General features: G+C 47.3%; 1 protein-coding gene across 6 annotated transcripts in view; it reads right to left on the bottom strand.

The window, feature by feature from the left end:
* Positions 1-20,058, bottom strand: part of TJP3 (tight junction protein 3) — a 34,344-nt gene that overhangs the window by 3,886 nt on the left and 10,400 nt on the right. For 4 of the 6 annotated variants that reach the window (XM_061602091.1, XM_061602093.1, XM_061602092.1 and 1 more), the window contains 16 exons: positions 17,433-17,489; positions 16,131-16,255; positions 15,065-15,167; positions 13,207-13,693; positions 12,639-12,742; positions 11,103-11,265; positions 9,646-9,739; positions 8,742-8,806; positions 8,257-8,332; positions 7,983-8,139; positions 5,590-5,698; positions 5,074-5,293; positions 3,940-4,133; positions 3,483-3,578; positions 1,731-1,801; positions 687-998 (listed from right to left, as the gene is read on the bottom strand). In XM_061602091.1, the coding sequence (XP_061458075.1) occupies positions 687-998; positions 1,731-1,801; positions 3,483-3,578; positions 3,940-4,133; positions 5,074-5,293; positions 5,590-5,698; positions 7,983-8,139; positions 8,257-8,332; positions 8,742-8,806; positions 9,646-9,739; positions 11,103-11,265; positions 12,639-12,742; positions 13,207-13,693; positions 15,065-15,167; positions 16,131-16,255; positions 17,433-17,480 (2,424 nt within the window). In that variant the 5' untranslated portion in view covers positions 17,481-17,489. Of the gene's footprint in view, positions 1-686; positions 999-1,730; positions 1,802-3,482; positions 3,579-3,939; positions 4,134-5,073; positions 5,294-5,589; positions 5,699-7,982; positions 8,140-8,256; positions 8,333-8,741; positions 8,807-9,645; positions 9,740-11,102; positions 11,266-12,638; positions 12,743-13,206; positions 13,694-15,064; positions 15,168-16,130; positions 16,256-17,432; positions 17,490-18,090; positions 18,288-20,058 lie in introns of those variants that run through there. The other 2 variants (XM_061602094.1, XM_061602095.1) reach the window with 2 other exon arrangements.

Raw genomic sequence — 20,058 nt, 5'->3', positions numbered from 1 at the left:
TTTGTACGCCACTTAATTATAAAAACAACTGAGTGGTTTACATGAACTACAAATATACTAGCAGTCTCATACCCAGCATTGCTTGAGAATTTTAAGAAACAATTTAAAAAATCAGTGCAGTTTCAACATCAGGGCAGTTCTGAAAGGTGCCGTCCGCCATCTTGAGTCAAAATGGTGTCCAAATGGTATCCAAACATGGAAGTACACTGCTCCTTGATTTCAGGAACCATCACACAAAACATTTGGTTGTCTTGTCTTAAGAGGGGTCCAAATACAGAGAGAACAGACAGCCTTCCAAAATATATTGGGTGCTATTCAATGCTAACGCTACTCAGGGTAGACCCATTGAAGTGAACAGTCATGACTAGCCTAGGTTCATTTCTTTCAATGGGTCTTTTTTTTTTTTGAGGAAGACTCAATTGAATACAACCCAGATGGACATTATTGCAAAGAAAACCAGGAATTAAAAGCAAGCTGAAAAATGCAAACAGATAAGTTAAAAGCTAAGTATTTAACAATGTACAATACAAAGTTCCAATAATAATAATAATAATAGTAATAATAATCAGGTATGGAAATGGATCAGAAACCAACAACTCTTTAAAAAAAGCATCAGCATGATACAATATCAGCATCGGAGGTGAGCCGAGTTCAAATCTTGTCCCGCACACACAGAACACACCCACCTGCTCTTCCGTCATCCAGATGGGGCAGGCTTGTTGGATTCGGACAATGTCCTTGACATTCTGGTACCAGCTGTTGGAGCCTCCAGCCAGGCTGATGGTGGCCGTGAAGATGTGGCTCCAGTTTTTGCGCATCTTGGTGGCCTGGGCGAAGAGGCGGCGTGAACTCTTCTTGGAGTCGGGGGCCAGCCACTGCCTCATGGCCTTGACGCCCTGGCGGCTGTCCGGCTCGCAGAAGACGACGATGGGGAAGTACTGGACATAGTTGAGCCTCTCTACGGCTTCGGGGGTGATGTCCAGCAAGGCGTGTTTATCCTGGAAAGGGTGGGCAAAGCAGAAAGCGAGCTCGTCAAACTATTCGCCTGTCTAATATTATCGGCTCACCTGGGGCGCTGCAAACATGGTGTCTTCCAGATATTGTTGGATTCTGCAGCTCTCATCAGCCCTGAGCACTGGGGGCGAGGAGCTTTCTTTAGCCTGAGGGCCGCATTCCCTTCTGAGCAGATTTCCAGGGGCCTCATGCATGAAAATGTTATATTTGCAAGTTTCTACGCACACTCACACACCCCTCTATTGTCCATCTAGGCAAGGAAGGGGCATTATTACAGACCAAGGACACATCACAGCCAGGCAAAAATACTCAAGGATGGTATGAAACAGGGCAGGTGAGAGTCCTGAGGGCCACATTCAGTCATTCAGTTCCCCCCATCTAGAGGGCTATCAAGGATTGAACTGGGGACCTTCTGTGTGCAGCACAGGTGCTCTGCCACTGAGCTACAGCCCTTTCCTTAAAAAGAAAGTAAAGATCCCGGACTTCATGGTCTCAGATCAAAGGCCGATTTTAAAAAGGCAGAGTTTGCGTGTTCATAGTTCAAGACAAACTCAATTACTGTCTTTGTTGCAAAGGAACATCAGACTACAGAGTCAGGCCACAGGCCCATCTAGCTCAGGAGCTCGGTATAAATCAGTTTCCTGCGTTCGTCTTTGCCTGTGAATTGTACACCCTTTCCCTCGGCCACCCCTTAGCAATGCACCCAGCTTTCCAACCTGTTTCGCAATTTGCCAAACGGAGTCCAGCTTGATAACCTTGGCTGAACCGCCTTCTCTGACCACGCTCTCTAAAGATAAGAGAAAGCAAGAGGTATTATTTATTGGATTTCACTTCCGTATGGCTTCCCCTAAAATATCTCAAAGCAATTTTTCCCGCAAAAACATCAACACGAAAAACAATTCCATTTTAAAAATTTGAATCACGTCCTTTTATTTCATTCTTTCAATGCTACTGTTTGTTAAGATCCAACGAGAACAGATTTGAATTTAAAAAAAAAAATTTGAAAAGGAAAAAAATGTGGCAACTGCATAAAGGGAATCAGGGAGTGAGTTCAGCTAATCAGTTGTAAAGTCTGATTCCCTGAATAAATGAAACAAATTGGTCAGGTAATGTAGCACACCTAGAATGTTCAAAATGAGTAAGACAAAAAAAAAAATCTTTTGATTATGTATATGGAATTATGTTTTTACCCGCTCCTGATTGTAATTTATAGTTTGCAAATTAATTCAGCTTAATTCTGTTTGTTCTTGTCCTTTTAAAATATATACATATATATTTTATACAATTCCATATATAAAAACAATGAAGAACAATTCTATGGGTAAAAGCAATTCTTGCTGCACTTTATTAATCGTAAACTGCTTTGACGTTTGTTTTTTAAATGAAACAGCGGTATACAAATATATTTATAAATAAATAAATTTCAAGGGGGCAGTGACATCATCAGCAGAGACCACTCCTACTGCCAAAAAGCACCCTTAAGTTTTAAGGTTTTTAAGGTGGAAAAAGCAACCTTAAACATGCTTGAATGCAACTATTTGGGGCAATGACTCATAGTCTTCTGGGAGGAACAGAAAAATTGCTTATCTCTTACTACTGATTTGAAAATGAGAAATAAAAACTTTTTTTTTAAAGAAACAATTTCAAACTAATACACTTATAGACTGAGATACAAGTGTTATTATTACATTTCTAACTTGCCCTTCACCCTAAGGTCCCAAGGTGGGTTAAAATAATATCAACATCTGCAGATGTTCACAGACTCTTCAATTATATTCCTGTCAGACGGACAACAAAAGCCGACCCTCTTTGCGGTTGCAAAGAGATTTATATTGCAACCCTACAGAAATACATCTGCTACTCAGTGGTCTGAATATCTCACGGCCCTTCTTATGTTGGCACGCAGAGCTTATGATCACCAACCTCCTTTGGACGGTTATTTGGACATACGGACCATCTATTAATTTACACGTTTAAGTCAAGATTCATGGAATATTTTTGCTGTTTGCCCTTTCCTCCCCCAGTTATATTTGCGCGCACACATACCCCACACACAAATGCACGCTTAAAAACAGGTAAAGCTATTTACAACCTGAAGAATAGGGTGGGTCCTGTAACTTGAGCTATATTTCAGGCAAAGCTAAAAAGGATGATATTAAGGTGAAGCGAAAAAGGATTTGTTTCCAACCAGTTGAATTTTCTAAGAATGCAATTTGTAGCGCTGTGCCAAATCTTAGCTCTGACTTTGACCCAGAGGCCTTGGAAAAGGGGGGTCCGTGCATCCAAACTGTCTCTTTCCGTCTCAGGGGGATGCGACCCAAGGACAGGGGTGCCCAGAGCACTCGTTCAAAACTCCAGAATGCTCTCCACAAGGCTAAAACAGGCTGGCAACTTCTGTTGCACCCGAACTACGCCTGGAGACCCGAATTCAACCCGCTACGCTGCACTGGGATCGAGGGAAGGCTCACCGGCAATCTCAAACTGATCTGGCATCTCGGTGCTCAGTTTCTCCATGGCAATGTCGGCAATGGGGCCCAGAATCACCACCGGCCGTTTAAAGGTTGCTGCACCGGCGAAAGGAAGGCAAAGAGACAGAGGAGTTTTATTTATTTATTCATCCCAATTTATAGTTCACCTTCCCTTCAAGAAGCTCAAGGTGGTGTGCACAGTTCTTCTCCCATTCACCGTTTTATCCTCACAACAACCCTGTGAGGCAGGCTACGCTGAAATAGCGACTGGCCCAGCGAGCTTCTTGTCTGAAGGGGGATTTGAACCCAGGTCTGCTAGGTCCCAGTCCAGTACTCTAACCACTACCCACGCTGGCTTCAAAACATAATCCCAGAACCGGCCCTAAGCAACACCACTGGACTCATGGCGCTGCCCCCTCCCCCACTCTCTTGGGGCTTCTGTAAGGAGTCTCCTCACCTTCTTTGAGCATGACTTTCTCGTACGGCGGGTAGTGGCCTTGCTTGGTGAGGGCAGACAGGTCCTCTCGGCTCTTCCGCAGGTTCCGCTTGGTGCCCCGCAGGCCCCGCAGTTTCCAGAACTCAGCACGCGCCCCGGAGGAGGCTGCCGACGTGGCTTTGAGGACCGTCTCCAGGCTGGCAATCTGCTCTGCCCTGGGGGGCAAAGAAAGGCCAGGTGAGTGAGGGCAGGGAACCCAACGTGCTGGCCCCACAAAACGGGGGTGCAACCTCTGCAGGAAAACGTCCACGGCTATCTCGCCCCCCCCAAACATTTTAGAAACATAAAGGCAGATCCACACCATACATGGATAGCACATCCAAAGCTCATTTAAAGCACAAGACCTCCCACAAAGAAGTGTGGGAATTGTAGTTTGTTAAAAGCTGCTGTGAAGCAGTGGCTCTGCGAGAGGCAAACTACAGTTCCCAAAATTCTTTGGGGGAAGTCGTGCGCTTTAAATGCACGTTGGATGCGATTTAAAGGTACGGTGGGATCTGCCAATGTTTCAGAAGCAGAAACATAACAGCACCGCATTTGGAAGGGGGATTGTTTATAACCGCCCCGACACAATCATGAGCACATTGTCACGAACGTACAATAAAAAAGACATCTAGAGGGGCCTAAGAGACAGCCCCCCACCTAGGGATGGGGTTTGCGATCCAACCGTTCCATTTTTCAATTCGTCAAATGGGCTGCCAGTTCCTATTCACTATAAACTGTGTTCAGCCAGTTGTCGCAATACCCGGTTCTCCCTTTTTTCGTTATTTCTTCCGAAAAATTATGTAATTTTCTCCGTTATTCCTTATGCTGTTATCTGTTTATATAACATATGCAGCAGCAGCAGATTACAAAAATAATTACGTAAATAATTACACAATTCTCGTTGCAGTGGGGGTTTTTAAAACGACGGTGTCGCTAACAGACGGTAAGGTACTCAAAGAGTGGGAGTCCGTTTGACGAGCAGACGAACTTGCAGATTATCTCAGAATTCAAAACCAAATCCAGTTTTGCGAATCTTTCTACACCATCCCTACCCACACCCCAATCCTATTTCCGTCTCTGTCCCTCTCTCTCACGCACAGGCACTCTACATACCTGCTGCTGTTTGGAATAATGCCCTTGTCCAATTCCTGAAGCTCTTTCCCCATCCGCAGGGCCAGCCAGCTCCCCACCTTCCCCCGGTACAAGGTATCCACCACGTGGAACACTTCGCCGCGGGTGAAGCTCAGCCCTGACGGAGCATCCTTCTCAAAATCAAAATGGACACGGACATAGAACGAATCGCCCATGTTGGACTTGACCATCTTCCTGTAGACTGGGAAACAGAGAGAGAGAGATGGGGATGACTTTTTGCAGCCTGCACACTACAAGCCACATTCATCTCCGTACATGCCCTTCCCTTATTACGGTGGGCAAGCGAGACCCTGCTTCACATCCCACTACTCAGAGATGCAAGAGCCACATTTTTCCATTTGGAGCAGGCCCCTTTCAATGGTGACCCAAGTTCTACAGAATAATCTCTCTCTTTCTCCCCCTTTTGGACATGTTACTCCAGCATTCAGCCTTGTTGGCATTCAGGAATAACTATAAAGCAGCAAATGAGTTACTTACTGTCCTGCTTATTCTGAACACGCAAGGTCACCTCTTCCCCTGGCGAAAGCTCCAGGAGGTACCGAACAGCCTCCTCACGGGTCAGGTTATGGAGGACTCTCTCGTTTACCTGCCGAGGGGTGGGTGAAATCAGGGAATTGAGAAAGAAAACCAGAGACAGAGCAACCACTCGTAAACTCCTCGGAAACAATAACACCTTCTCAACAGAGACTTCCTTTCTCCTCCTAAACTGCACTACCAATTTGTCATTATACTTCTATGATTTCTTGGCTGCCTTTGAGGGCCATGCTGGGCAACCCACCTGGCCCTCCAGATGTTGTTGGGGTATATGCCTGCCACCCAGCATGGCCGAAGGCCAGGAATGATGATGTCATAGTTGCAGTCCAGCAACATTTGGAAGATACCTACCCCTGTTCTACTCTGTGTGCGTGCGTGTGGAGTCTCCTCATTTAGCTAAGCAGGGGCCTAAATATCTGCTTATTCTGATGGTGCAGCTACCTTCAAAGCCTGATCTGGGAGCTTCCCAGAGACCTCTCTTGCCGTCCACTGTTGGAATCAGGTTTGGGGTAGGTAGACTTTTATACTGATCCAGAATATACAATACACACACAGCCTTTAGAAATACGCATAGTGTGAATAAATATATAGGTTTATCTATTATTACCTTTATATTCCACCTTTCCTCATAGGAACTCAAGGTGGTGTACCTGATTCTCCTCTCCTCACCATTTTATCCTCACAACAACCCTGTGAGGTAGTTTAGGCTGAGAAAGCGTGACTGGCCCAAGGTCACCCAGCAAGTTTCACGGCTGAGTGGGGATTTGAACCCTGGTCTCCCGGATCCTAGTCCATACACTGTAACCCAGTGTTTTGCAAACTACCCACACACACACTTGAAAATGAGTGGCGCACCACTCTACGATTTCCCTGCCTGTTGCAGCAATTGCAAGGCACCATGCAAGATGCTGTATGATTTTTTAACGGTATTTTTAACTCCTTTTTTATTTCTCATCTCGTATTTTGTTGCATCGCAATTTGCATTCCATAGAATTCAAACCGTAATGCGACGTAACAATTAAATTAAAACTCAACACGGATTTTTAATACGGATGTGCCGCAGACGATTTGAATGAAGCTCAGAGATCAGGGTGGTCCATCGACCTCAGTCTGGAAACCTCTGCTCTAACCACTACACACACACACCCAGCAAGTTCCATCACCCCTCCCCCCCCAAAAAAGTGCACTGCCTATATGTATATATAGCAACACCTCTACTCTGGAGTTCTCTGCCTATTAATATCAGGCAGCCCCCTTCATTGTATTGGACTGAATTTAACCAAATTCTGCTCAGAGTAGACCCAATGAAATTAATGTGTCCGAGTTAGTCATGGTCATTCATTTCAATGGGTTTGGTTCTGAGAAGGACCAGTATGGGATCCAACCCATTGTTTTCAATGCTGCTCGTTTAGGCAAGCTTACCTAGATCTGCCATTTACATTTCATTTAAAAAAAAACAACGGTTGATTTCACCTGTATTTGGATCTTTTTTGCTATGTCTAAGGTTTTGCATTTAATCGCTGTTTTTAAGCCATACTTTACACTAGTTTCTCTAAACTGCATACGCAGTGAATAGAGAAACTGACGCAGAAGCTGAAGATGGAACCAATCACCTAGAGAGGTAGTGGGCTCTCCGACACTGGAGGCCTTCAAGAGGCAGCTGGACAGCCATCTGTCGGGAATGCTTTGATTTGGATTCCTGCATTGCGCAGGGGGTTGGACTGGATGGCCTTACAGGCCCCTTCCAACTCTACTATTCTATGATTCTATGATTGCAAAAGGGACAAAAATACATTTGTTGCAGAGTGGTGGCGCTTTACTAAATACACCAACGCGGAAGACTAAAACGGACAGTCAAAGCAGGATACCCAAAGCTTTTCAAAACCTATGGATTTCGTAAAGGTGACCAAATAACAACAACAGATTATTTATCTGTGTGCCTAACAGGAAGAAAATCTATTGTATATATGACGTACCCTTCCCACTCTCAGTTAATGTAGGATTTGAGTTATTCTTAACGCTATCAATGAAGTAAAAATAAAATAAAATAAAAGTATGCATTAAAAATACCAATTAAAAGCAAACAGTAAAACAGATATATATTCAGGCACTTTTTTTGTAATGGTGCTCACCGCTATGCAGTACCGGCAACCATGGCAGCCATTTTGTGCTGGCGCCCACAGCATTTTTGTCAAGGTATGAGGACTAGCACCTCATTTAAGATAAACAAACAAAAAACACTGTGTATATTTGCTAAAAACGTTCAAATATTGGTTCCTGCATTTCCTGTCCACGAAAACTCTGGGCCACGGGCCAGCCTCTGGGCGTGGACCTACCTGAAGGATCTGATCTCCCTCCTGGATGCCTTGGATCTCAGCCGGGCTCCCCTCCTGCACGCCGGACACGAATATGCCCACGTCATTGCCGCCAGCCAGGCGGAGGCCAACGTTCTTGGCCTTGATGAAATGCACCGTTTTGGAATCAGGGCTGTAGCTGCCAGAGCAGACAAAGGAGTTCTCTTAACAACGGGCAGCCTGTGGCCCTCGATGCCCCCCTGAAATTCACCAGCCACCGCGCCCGGCAGCTGCAAGGCATCGCCGTGGTTCTTACCTGTAATTCCCACCACTCTGGGAAAGGAAAGGGTCGGAAGGGGGATTGTAGGCATTTTCGGGGCTTTCGGAGGTTTCTGGAAGGGGGAAGAAAAAAATGAAACACCCCTCTCTGTCCTGCAGCCAGAGTTTGAGGACACCTCCCAACCAGGCGAAAACACTCAAGGAGCAAGGTGTAGGTTGGGGAGAGTCCTGAGGGCCAGACAGAAAGGTCTGGAGGGCCGGATTTGGTACCCTGGGCCTGACATTCCCCGCCATCGACCTTCTCCCACCCTCGACAGGCACAGCTAGTGAACTGGCAACCTTTGGAGAAGAGCAATGGCCTATCTAGCCCAGGGTCCTGTCCTCACAGTGGCCAACTAGATGCCCATTACGGGAAGCCCACAAGCAGGTCCTGAGTGCGAGAGCAACTCTCCTCTCTGGTGATCCTGCCTCTGACCGTGGAAGGAGAGCATTCGAAAGAGTGATGGAGAGGTAGGAACTCACCATGAACTACAGGTGGAGTCAGCTCTTCTGCTGACATTTGTTCCCTGCTGGAACGCCTCCGAGTCCTGGGTTTTTTTTGGGGGGGGGGGAGAGAGTGAAGGGGAAAAAAACAACCCAGTTGTGTGGGATAGGGAAAACAACCTTCTGTAGCTCTGGGCATCCGTCTTTTGTCTTTATTAGCCGAATCCCACCCACCCTCTCCAAGCCCAGCAGATGTGCCATCCCCCCTGTTCTACCCCCTCCAACAGCCCTGCGAGGTAGGTTTGGCTAATAATCGCTCTCCCAACCAGACGTGAGCTCCATAGGCGGGCGATGATTTGAACCCAGGTTTTCCTGCTTCTAACCAACTTCACCGCTATGGCAGTGTTAAAAAATAAAGCACAAGTTCCTCCCCCGCAAAAAAACCCCAGAGACAAACGAGGTGCTAGATTTTTTTCAGAAAAGCATGCCAAGTGAATTTAAATCACTCCCAGTTTTTATTCGGGCAGAATATTTATGTAGAAAAGGCGGAATAAAATGTAACACACACATCTTACACACCTTCCTCTCCACCAATGTGGCATACGTGGTTCTTCCCCCTTCCCTGTTTTATCCTCCCAACAGCCCTGCAGGGCAGGCGACGCTGAAAGACTGCGATTAGCTCAGGGTCACCTGGTGAGCTAGACGGCCGAGTAGGGATTTGAACCTGGGTCTCCCAGGCTGACATTCTGCCCCAAAAGCTGCAGCCTGATTGCTGTGTGGGGTACATTTTTGGCAGAGAGGGGAGACACTTCCACACTCACTCTCACTCTCTCACACTCTCTCTCACTCTCTCACACTCTCTCTCACTCTCTCTCTCCTGGTATGCACCCCCCAGAGGAAAGGCCCTCAGTGCCAATCATCATCAGCACAGAAAGATGCTTACGGGAGCGAATTGCTTTGTGGAGATTTAGGAGAGTTCGGCACGCTCCCCGCGGGGGGGGGTGGGGATGAGATGTCAGAGGCCAGATCCGAGATGTCTTTAAAAAGGGAGAGAGAGAGAATTCTTTAGGACAGAACAAATCAGTCTCTTCTTTGCAGAGCCCTTCACAAGTCCGTTCCATTCCCCTTTTCTGCATCAAGATGCATTTAAATATATACTGAAAAGCACATTTCCTAAGCCTATTTTCTCTCCAAAAGTGCATTCCGGCCAAGTTTCTAGTCCTTAAGGCTGCATACAGCTGAAATTAGAAGCTAAAGGCGACTTTGCCAAGAAGAATCTCTGGTGGTCAGGGGACACCCCTGCCCCCTCGCCATCACTAGCAAAAGCCGGGTTTAAAATCTGCTAATATGCATAATTTATGTACCCGCCCATCATTTGTGCAGACTCCTCAGTTTAGAAACTGCAGTAATTTTTCTTAATCATTAACGAAGAGGTACTGGTTTTCCTAAATGCACACACAGACAAAGGGTTGTATCGAATGCTAGTCCTACTCAGAGTAAACCCACTGAAACTGATGGACATGACTAACTTGGGCCCATTAATTTCAAGGGATCCACCCTGGGTGGATACAACCCAAAGTTTCTAGTCCCCAAGGCTGCAGACTGCTGAAATTAGAATCTGAGGCAAATTTGCCAAGAAGGGTACCCAAGCATAAGGGAGCCCCCCCTGACATAACTAGAAAAAGTTGGGTATTATAGACTACAACTCTGCCCGCTAGTGAACTGGCAGCTAACATAAACTCATCGTGCAGCAGATTGCATGACCTATTGGGCAACGAAGTTGCCATCAACCTGCAGATGCATTCCCTTGCGCAACAATGACCCGCAGGCGCAAAGCATTTCGCCACAGGAACAAGGATACCGCCAAGCGTTTTTGCACGCATTACTGGTCTTGAGGGGCATGCAGACTGGAAGCGCGCAGACTCTGAGCTGCGATTCGCACAGAGGCTCAGACATCAGCCTCTTACCAAGACAGTTCCCTGGGCCGCTTCAGGAGCAAGAAGGATCCAATCACACCTCAGGCAGAGGGTGATGATCCAATCACACCAAAAGCTCCCAGTGGAAGCAGAATGGAAGATGCAAAGTGGTGACTCATTCAGAGACAGACCGGACAGCCTCCTTCCAAAGGGAAGCCAGTTCTGCTGCAGTTGAGGAACTAACAGAATCATCGTAGGACATCAAACACAGATTGAGAGAGACAGAATTTCCTGCGCACGGCTGAGGCTCAATGGAAGGCAGCAAGGCCATAGACTCATGCTGAGTTGCTGCAGGAAGCCTCCTCCGTGGGCAAGCCTGCAGGTGCATCCTGGCATGTCGTTTGGGACTAACTGCTCCTAAGCCATCTAAATCCTTCCCCAGAGGGCATCTAAATGCCTGCCTCGCCTCCCCCACCTCACTCACCGTCTAGATGGGAGCTCTCACTCTCACTCTCCCTCACTTGGGGGATGTTGACCAGGAACTGGCTGTTATCCCGCAAGACAACCAAGGTCAGCCTCCCTTCCGATTGCTCAATCAGCTGCCGGGTTTCGTCGAGAGACAAGTTCTCGCCTGCCACGCCATTGATCTGGAAGGGAGGGGAGTTAAGGAAGCAAATTTAATGATGTAAACCACAGGTCATAAAGCAGCAAATCAAATCAAAACACAACACACAAACATTAATACACTGTAGATCCAACATGATGTAAAAGCATCAATGCATCATTAACCTGGAAATTAATTTTAAAAAAATTAAAAAGAGCATCGGCTTGTGTCCACAGACAGCAAACAACAAGGAGAATTCTTCCGGCTTGTATCTAACTAAGTCCTGCTTAGAGGAGACCCATTGAAATCAGTGGGCATGACTAATTAGGGCCTGATCATTTCAATGGGTCTGCTCCGAGTAGGACTTAGTTAGCTGCAACCTTCAGACTGTGCGCAAGGATGCTAAGCAAGTGCACGACTCCAGTCTGCAATATGTGGGTATTCACACTGACCTACCTTACAAGGTCGCTGTTGGGGGTGCTTCAAGTACTATTAAATCTTTTTCTTTTTTTTTTAAGAATTCATCTGCATATGTACGTGCTAGGGAGGGCTCATGTAGCGTGGCTACATTTGGAACGCTAGCCACATTACGATGTTACAGTAAACCATGGTTGAATGTGGCCCTCCAGGCTCCTCTGCCTGGCCCTTGCAACTCGCTCTATGCCATGTCACCCGCACCCCAACTGGCCCTGTTCGATACCCTCCCGTAAGTGCTTTTGCCTGGCTTAAAGTGTGAGAATTGTTTGCCTGGAGGATCTAAATCTCTCATTTTTGCATGACTACGAGGTAAAGTCACACCCATTGTTCCACCAGCGTTTTGCCCCTGGCCCCCGGCAGGTTGCCCACAAGGGAATGCAGCCCTTGGCCTTGAAAAGGTTCAACATTCTTGGTGTAGCATTATTATTATTTGATCTATATCCCTCCCTTCCTCCCAGCAGGAGCCCAGGGCGGCAAGGCCTTGTGAGCTAGCTCAGCGGCAGAGCGTTTGCCTTGCATGCAGAAGGTCTCAAGGTCAACCCCCAATGGCATCTCTAGGTAGGGCCTGAAACCCTGCAGAGGCGCTGCTGCCAGTCAGCGTAGACAGTATTCGTCTAGATGGATCAGTGGGTCTGATTCAGTATAAGGTAGCTTCCTACGTTTCCTGGAGTGGCCGCAAGGAGGAGTTTGGAAGTGCCTGCGTCCATTTTTGCTCAGCCACCACTTGTATGTGTCATTTGGGTCAACAAACTGTGGTTTAGTCTGAACTATAGTTTGTTGGAAACAGGCAAACTTGAAGCCATGGGTTGTACAGCTGCATCCTGGCAGACTGCTTGGGAAACTGATGGTACGATCCTCTGTCTTGCGATTCCCGTGGGGTTTGCGCAGGGTGGAGCGTAACAGAATCAGGGGGGAACCCTCGCTCTCCCCCCCACGCACCTTTAGTATGAGGTCCCCCTCCTGCAGGGAGCTGTCCTTGGCTGCCAGTCCCGTGTCTGTGATGTGTTTGATGAAGATCTGGCTGCCCAGCTTCAAGCCATATTCTGTATCGTCGTTTTTCAGGCGGGAGAGAAAACAGAGACAGTTGGTGAAATGAACTGCAGCCTTTGCACTTTTCAGGAGAAGGAAAAAACTAGGCAAAGCGTGCAAGCGTCCAGGTGCTACAGAACCCTTGAGCACACCGCAGTATTCTGTGTAACTCAGAAGCCTGCACAGTTTTCAATAAAAAAGATATCATTTTTACTGACACCGTTATGCTCTGGGACCAGCTTAGGGACAACTGTCTACTGGGGAGAATTAGGGGTGCGACAACAAATTTAATTAGCTTCATGTGTGATTTCATGTTAGGACATTCACTGAAAAGAAAGCATTTTTCTGTGTGTGCGTTTTGCAAAGCTGTTTTTCTGAGTGGATTTCCTTTTGGGATTTTGGTAGATTGAGTGGGTTAAATTTCAAGTTAAGCAGTGCATGAAAAAGGTGGGGATGGCTTCATTTTGGGAAAGTTTACCTTCACTCTCCTTATTCTTTACCAGAATGGAGCGGACAGGTTTCAACAGAAAGTCTTGTTGGGGCAGCCGCTTGAATCCTGACATCAGCGCCAGTCCACTAGCGTTCCCCCTATGGCTGTACCCATTGGTGAACCGCTGCCTGTCTGACCCGCTGTCTTGGCTCCGTCTCCTGTGGCCGCCGTCTTGGCTCCGCCTCCTGTTCCTGACCGGGTGCCTGCGGGGGGCGTCCTCTTCATCACGGTATCGCCCAGAGCTCCTCTCGCTGGAGGAATCTCCGTCATAGCCCCGGTTGTGATCTGCCTCTGCTCGGCGCTGGCCATAACTGGCGCGTCCACTCGGCGAGAAAGACCCACCACCTCTGTAACCATATTCCCCGTCGGAATCGTCGTTCCGGCCGTCACGCAAAGCAGGGCTGGAGAGCGGCGGACTTTTGGGTTGGCTAGATTTGGTGACCGGGAGGTGCACCTTCCGGGGCCTTTTGACTGTCTGCAGAAAGGCAAGAAAGACCTTGCTTCAACAACCAACTGAACATCAGGACAGCCTTGCTGGACCAGGCCAGTGGCCCACCTAGTCCAGTGGCCTGGCCTCACAGTGGCCAGCCAGATGCCCCAATGGGAAGCCGGCAAGCGGGACCTGAGTGCAAGAGCAACTCGCAGTTTCCAGTAACTGGGATTCAGAAGCATCCAACCACAGAGGCAGAACACAGCTACCATGGCTAGTATTCTTTGATAGCCATATCCCACTAAGAAACCCAAAATGAGGTACCCAAAACCTGCAATGGGAAGAATCAAATCCTGTTTATTGAAGGGAATCCCTCTCCTAGAGAGTTTGGCCAAGTTTCATAATTAATTTATTGTACGCACTTTCAATCACAAATTACTTTCATTCACTCCATTCCTCTCTCTCTCTTACACACTCAGTTCCACAGCATCCTTGGTTTGAAATTTTGGAAATATATCTGAAAAACTTTGCCGTAAGGGCTAGAAACTTGCTTTCTTTTTTTTAAAAAAAAGAATGGGCGAGCCATGCAATTGCACCACACATGTGGCACCTCTGATGGGCACACATGATCCTCCCAATCCTGACAGAGATAATCACTGAAAACAATGACACATTAACAACAAGTTGCAAGGCTGTGAAAATGGACTTTTGGGGCTTTATTCCCCTGAAGGCTTCTCCCTGAATGGTCTCCGCCACCTGCCCTTTTCAATGCATCAATTTAAGTGAAGATGTTTCTCAAAAACGTGTCCGCTCACTTCATCTGGGGCACTTTAACACCCTTCACACTGTAGCCCTCCCTGCTAAAATCTCCATGGACACAGAGCTTGGATGGGAAGGGACCACGCCCCCGGCTTCTGCCCAAGGATTAGTCAAGAGGCAGAGCAAAGCAACTTTTGGGATTTGGAGAGCTTTCCTTTTCCTCTGCCCCTCCCCGCCCTCGGCGCCAAATACATCCCCATCAACTTATTATTTATTTGCATTTATTATTTTATTTATATCCCACCCTTTCTCCCAGCAGCAGCCCAGGGCGGCAACTTGAAAGGCTGTCACACAGAAGAGAGCCAGGATCTCTTCTCGATCGTCCCAGAGTGCAGGACAAGGAATAATGGACTCAAGTTACAGGAAGCCAGATTTCTGCCAAACTTTAGGAAAAGCATCCCAGCTGTTAGAGTGGTACAACAATGCACCCAATGACCTAGGGAGGTGGTGGGCTCTCCAACCCTGGAGGCACTCAAGAGGCAGCTGGACAGCCCCCTGTTGGGGATGCTTTAATTTGGATTCCTGCATTGACTAGATGGCCTTATAGGTCCCTTCCCACTCTTTCTATTCCATGATCCTGTGATCACTGGCACTCACAATATTGGCCAGCTTGCCGCAGCTTTTCAAAGTCTGGATGGCGAAAGAGGATGAAACGTTCTCCATAGAGAGGCCGTTGACCATCGCGATCTTGTCTCGGGTCCTGGAAAAGGAAAGGCTCTGTGAGAGTAGGGTGCGACGCAGCGGTAAATAAAGAGGTCAAGTTTTGAAAGCAAAAAAATTCTCATTCTTCCAAACCATTAAAAACATTTTTAAAAACCTATCAAAGATGTATTATTGCACCACCTGGGGGACACACATACACCCCCCCCCTTTGTAAAGGGACCTAGCAATCAAAATAAAAATGGAACAATAGGGCCTGCTTTATATTGAATCAGGCCATTGGTCCACCTATCTCAGTACTGTCTACACTGACTGGCAGCAGCTCAGTTTCAGGCCGAACCTTTCCCAGCTCTCCTTGAAGAAGCCAAGGGACCGAACCTAAGACCTTTCGCACGCAAAGCACGGGCTGTGACACTGAGCTATAGTTCTCCCCTGCCCGCAGCAATAAAGCAAGTTTCTAGTCCTCAAGGTTCTGAATAAAGGGCTGGTTTAACCCAGGAAACATGGCAAGCTGACTTATACCAAATCGAGCCACTGGTCCTTCCAGCTCAGTGTGGTCCACACCTGAGTTCTTCATCTTTGGGTCCCTAGATGTTGTGGGTCGAAGAACTCTGGCCTACACAGACTGGCAGCAGCTCTACCACCGATAGAGCCTGCCAGAATATTGCTAGCATCCATCATCCCGGACTGGGGAAGGGCCGTAACTCAGTGGCAGAGCACCTGCTTTGACTGCAGACAGTTCTTTCCCTGGCATCTCCAGGGAGGGCTCCAATCTGAAATCCTGGAGAGCTGCTGCCAGCCAGTGTAAGCAGTACTGAGCTACATGGATCAGTGGCCTGACTGGGCACAACGCAGCTTCCTATGTTTTTGTGCTGGCTGACAAGGCTGACGTTGGGAGCCTTCAGCGTCAGAAGGGCAACAGATGCCTTCCTCATTCCCTTGAGGATTCCACCGAAGCCTCGGTTGGCAGGCCACTGAAGCAGGCTGCTCGAAGGCTACTCACTGGAGTCGACCATCAGCCGGGCCCCCTGGCACCACATCGGAAATGATGATTGACGTGTCTCTATCGGCGCCGCTCGGGCGATCCCGGCCCCCCGATATGGCAATGCCAAAGCCCCTTCGGGAATCCTGCACGGAAAGAGAAAATGAGGCTGAGGCCCGTCCCCACGTCCCTGCCCGAGGTGAGGCTCGGAGGGTGGAGACAACATCCGTGGAATATGCTCCCCAGCAAAATCTGCCTGGCACCTTCATTGGCATCTTGTCGGGGCCAGGGAAAGACTTGCCTTTTCTTCCAGGCATTTGTTAAGATTGAGATGATGTGGGTTGTATTAGAGTGCTGCGCAAGGTTCCTGTGGCTGTATGGGGTGAAGCGTTGTTTAAATTATTTATAGTACGGTATATTTACTTTTGTTTTTAACAACGTTGAAAGCCACTTGGAGACCTTCAGATAACACAAAACTAATAACAACAGCAGCAACAATATAATAAGCTCTATTCAGCACTGATTAGGCCTCATCTTGAGTACTGCGTCCAGTTCTGGACACCACACTTGAAGAAGGATGCAGACAAACTGGAAGGGGTTCAGTGGAGGGCAGTGAGGTTGATCAGGGGACTGGAAACAAAGCCCTCTGAGACTGAAAGAACTGGGCATGTTTAGCCTTGGGAAGAGAAGACTGAGGGGAGACATGATAGCACTCTTCAAGTCCTTGAAAGTTTGCCACATAGAGGAGGGCCGGGATTTCTTCTCGATCGTCCCAGAGCGCAGGACACGGAATAACGGGCTCAAGTTGCAGGAAGCCTGATTTCGACTGGACATCAGGAAAAACTTCCTAACTGTTAGAGCCATAAGACAATGGAAACAATGACCTAGAGAGGTGGCCAGCACAGAATGATGGGAGTTGTAGACCAGAAACGTCTCCGCTGTGAAGGCAGAGTACCAGTTGCTGGACATCGCAAGAGGGGAGAGTGTGCTTGCACTCATATCCTACTTGTGGGCTTCCCATAATAGGCATCTGATTGGCCACCGTGAGAACAGGACGCTGGACTAGATGGGCCTTCGCTCTGATCCAGCAGGGCTCCTTTTAGCCAAGATAGCTGAGAATGGACCTTCCACACTCAGAGGCAGTCTATCTTGGAATACCAGTTGCTGGGAATAACAAGCGGGGAGAGTGGGTGTTGTGCTCAGGTCCTGCTTGTGGGCTTCCTGTCGTGGGCATCTGGTTGGCCACAGTGAGGACAGGATGCTGGACTAGATGGGATCCCCTTTTGGCATGATCTGGCTTTGGGGCTCTTCTGGTGTACTCACTCTGTTTAACGTCACCGTATACTGTTCCCAGATTACCATTTCTTCCATGTCTGCAACCTATGAGAGCCAAAGTGGGCGAAAGTTATAAATCAACTCCAGGTATGCATATACACCCAGAGAAAGACAGACAGAGAGAGATAACAGTCAAACAGTTAGCTGGTTATGTTGCATCCATGTCCAGTTCAGCTTCTTCCCCCTCTTAATTAGCCCCCTTTCGCCCCCCAGTTTCCCCAACTCCTCTGCCCTGTCCTTCAACTCCCCTTTGCCTACTGATCCACCCTCCCTGAACCGTTTTCCGGCTATAATATTATTATTATTTCCATTTATAGACCGCTTATTATCTAAAAGATCTCAAAGCGGTTTACAATAGAATACACAACGTACAATAAAAAAAATCAATTTACAAAGCAAAATACATAAACACAGTATAAAAGTCAGAATTCACCAAGGGAAGCCTGTAAGCCACCCTCCCCGCTCTATATAAGTGTCAGAAAACTGAAATTATGTTGACAATGGAGGGCGACAAGCAGGTCAAAGGTTAGCACTCCCCTGGATCATCATCATCGGTCTTTCAGGCTCATGTTGTAGAGCATGAAAGCAACAAGAAAAAATACTTTAATTTTTTTTTAAAAAAAGTTATCAACAGTTCAAAGCGAACCTCGGGGACAGCTTTTCTTCAAAGGAGCACAGAGGTGCGCGAGGATCCCTCCAGGGCGCTGCCGCGTGGCTTTGGACAGTGTAGTTATGGAAGTAATTCACCAGGCATTTGGGAATAGCGGCAAGCAGATGAGGTTGCCAGCTGGGGACCCTGGTGCGGGTTGCTCAGTTCCCAGCCGCGCTCACCTAACAAGAGGCCTGCAAAGAGGTACGCGTGTGTGCCTTAAATTCAAAACCTGAGCTTCAAAAACCCAAGAGTGTGCCTCTTTCCATATCATCCTGCCTGCTCCCAAAGATTCCCCTCTTCATGTCTCGCCTAGGATTGAGGCACGAAGACAGGAAGCTGACTGGTTTTCAGGTAGGGGATATCTCCCAGCTCTATCTGGAGATGCTGGGGATTGAACCTGGGACCTTCTGCATTCAAAGCTGGTGCTCTACCCCTGAGCTATGGCTCCTCCTTTAAAAGCAAAGCAAGATCCTAGTCCTCATGGTTCTAAATAAAGGGTCGATTTAAACAGAAAGCTGCCTTATGGGACGTCAGGCTGTTGGTCCATCTAATGCAGATACTCTTCCACTGAGTTGTCGTCCTTCCCTTAAAAATAAAGTTTTAAGACATCAAGGTTCTGAAGAAAGTGCTCATTTAATTAGGAACATCGAAAGGAGCCTGTGCGTTATAAGCATTTGCAAACATTAAGCCTTATATTTCTTAACAGGCAATCCCACCCACTTCCAGTACAGCAGGATTATGCTTGAAAGACTCACGCCATCGTCAGAGTGGCTCAGGTAAAATGTAAAGGGCCCCACCACCACCACCAAAGCGTCATCAGCACCATTCAGTCAGGAAAGGCCATCTCCCATGAGTGGCAGGGTGCAAACAAAGCGAGCGGCAGGGTGCAAAAAAAACACTATCTGCCAGCAGCCTCCAATCTGTGCAAATGGAACATCCGAGGATTGAAGCAGGTAATGGCAGAGGTACAGCATGTTTTTGGAAAAGCACCCATTACTCGTCTCATTGGAAAAGAAGGGCGTTTAAGCTTACTAAAAGTGACCTTTTTTACTAGCTTCATTTAAAAAAAAAATGGGGGGGGGAGGAGGTATTTGGTCTAACACGCTCCTGGAATTGGTTTGCCTCAACTGGGAATCTAAGATGATTATGCTCTTAATAACAAATATTCAATAAAATTTTTAACAAATAATGCCCTTAATCTGATGCTCAGAAGCGTGACTGGCATGGAAATATTTCAATAAGCGGATCAGCCCTTTCAGCTGAAAACAGCGTGCTTAACAGGAAAAAAAACCCCAAAACATAACTAGCGGGCAGACAAAGCATTCCAAGAAATTTGGAAGCGATCCACTGCAGGATGAAATTAGCTCAAGATGGCTAAAGAGTTGAAGCTGCAGAACACCAGGGGGTGAGGGAGAACAGACACGCCACCCACAGAAAATCAGTGGCTCCAACGTGTCTCTCCCTCTTTTCGCTGCTTGATGAGATCTAGCAGCTTGTCACCCAATTGAGATTTCCCCTCACCTCCTGAAAAGGGGTAAGCATAGAACTCATTTCACCCCGCAGGGGCTGCCAGAGTAAGTTGGAGCTGACAGAGAGCTGGCTGACAAGATTTGAGCCGTAAAAATTGCAAAGGAGATAAATGAAATTTAAGATAAGGTCATTTCGGGTGAAGTGCCTGCCTGTGTGGTGTAGCGGTTAGAGTGCTGGACTAGGAACTGAGGGTTGTTACCAACTAAGTTACTACTAGTACTGCTACTATATGTTTTGTTATATTTATAGTGTGGAAATCGTTTTTGTGTTGTAACATTTGCTAGTTGTTATTTTTTCTATTCTGGTTGTATTATTTTGCTTGCAATTGTTCTGTAATTGTTTGCTTTTGTTGCAAGTCATTTCAACTACAATGTTTTTGCTTCCTTTTTGTAAGTCGCTTTGCGTTTTATTGCTGAAAAAAGCGACTAATAA

Source organism: Rhineura floridana, chromosome 18 (assembly GCF_030035675.1).
Source record: "Rhineura floridana isolate rRhiFlo1 chromosome 18, rRhiFlo1.hap2, whole genome shotgun sequence".
Classification (NCBI taxonomy): domain Eukaryota; kingdom Metazoa; phylum Chordata; class Lepidosauria; order Squamata; family Rhineuridae; genus Rhineura; species Rhineura floridana.
Note: the sequence above shows the minus strand (reverse complement) of the source record. Positions and strands in the feature narration are given on the sequence as shown.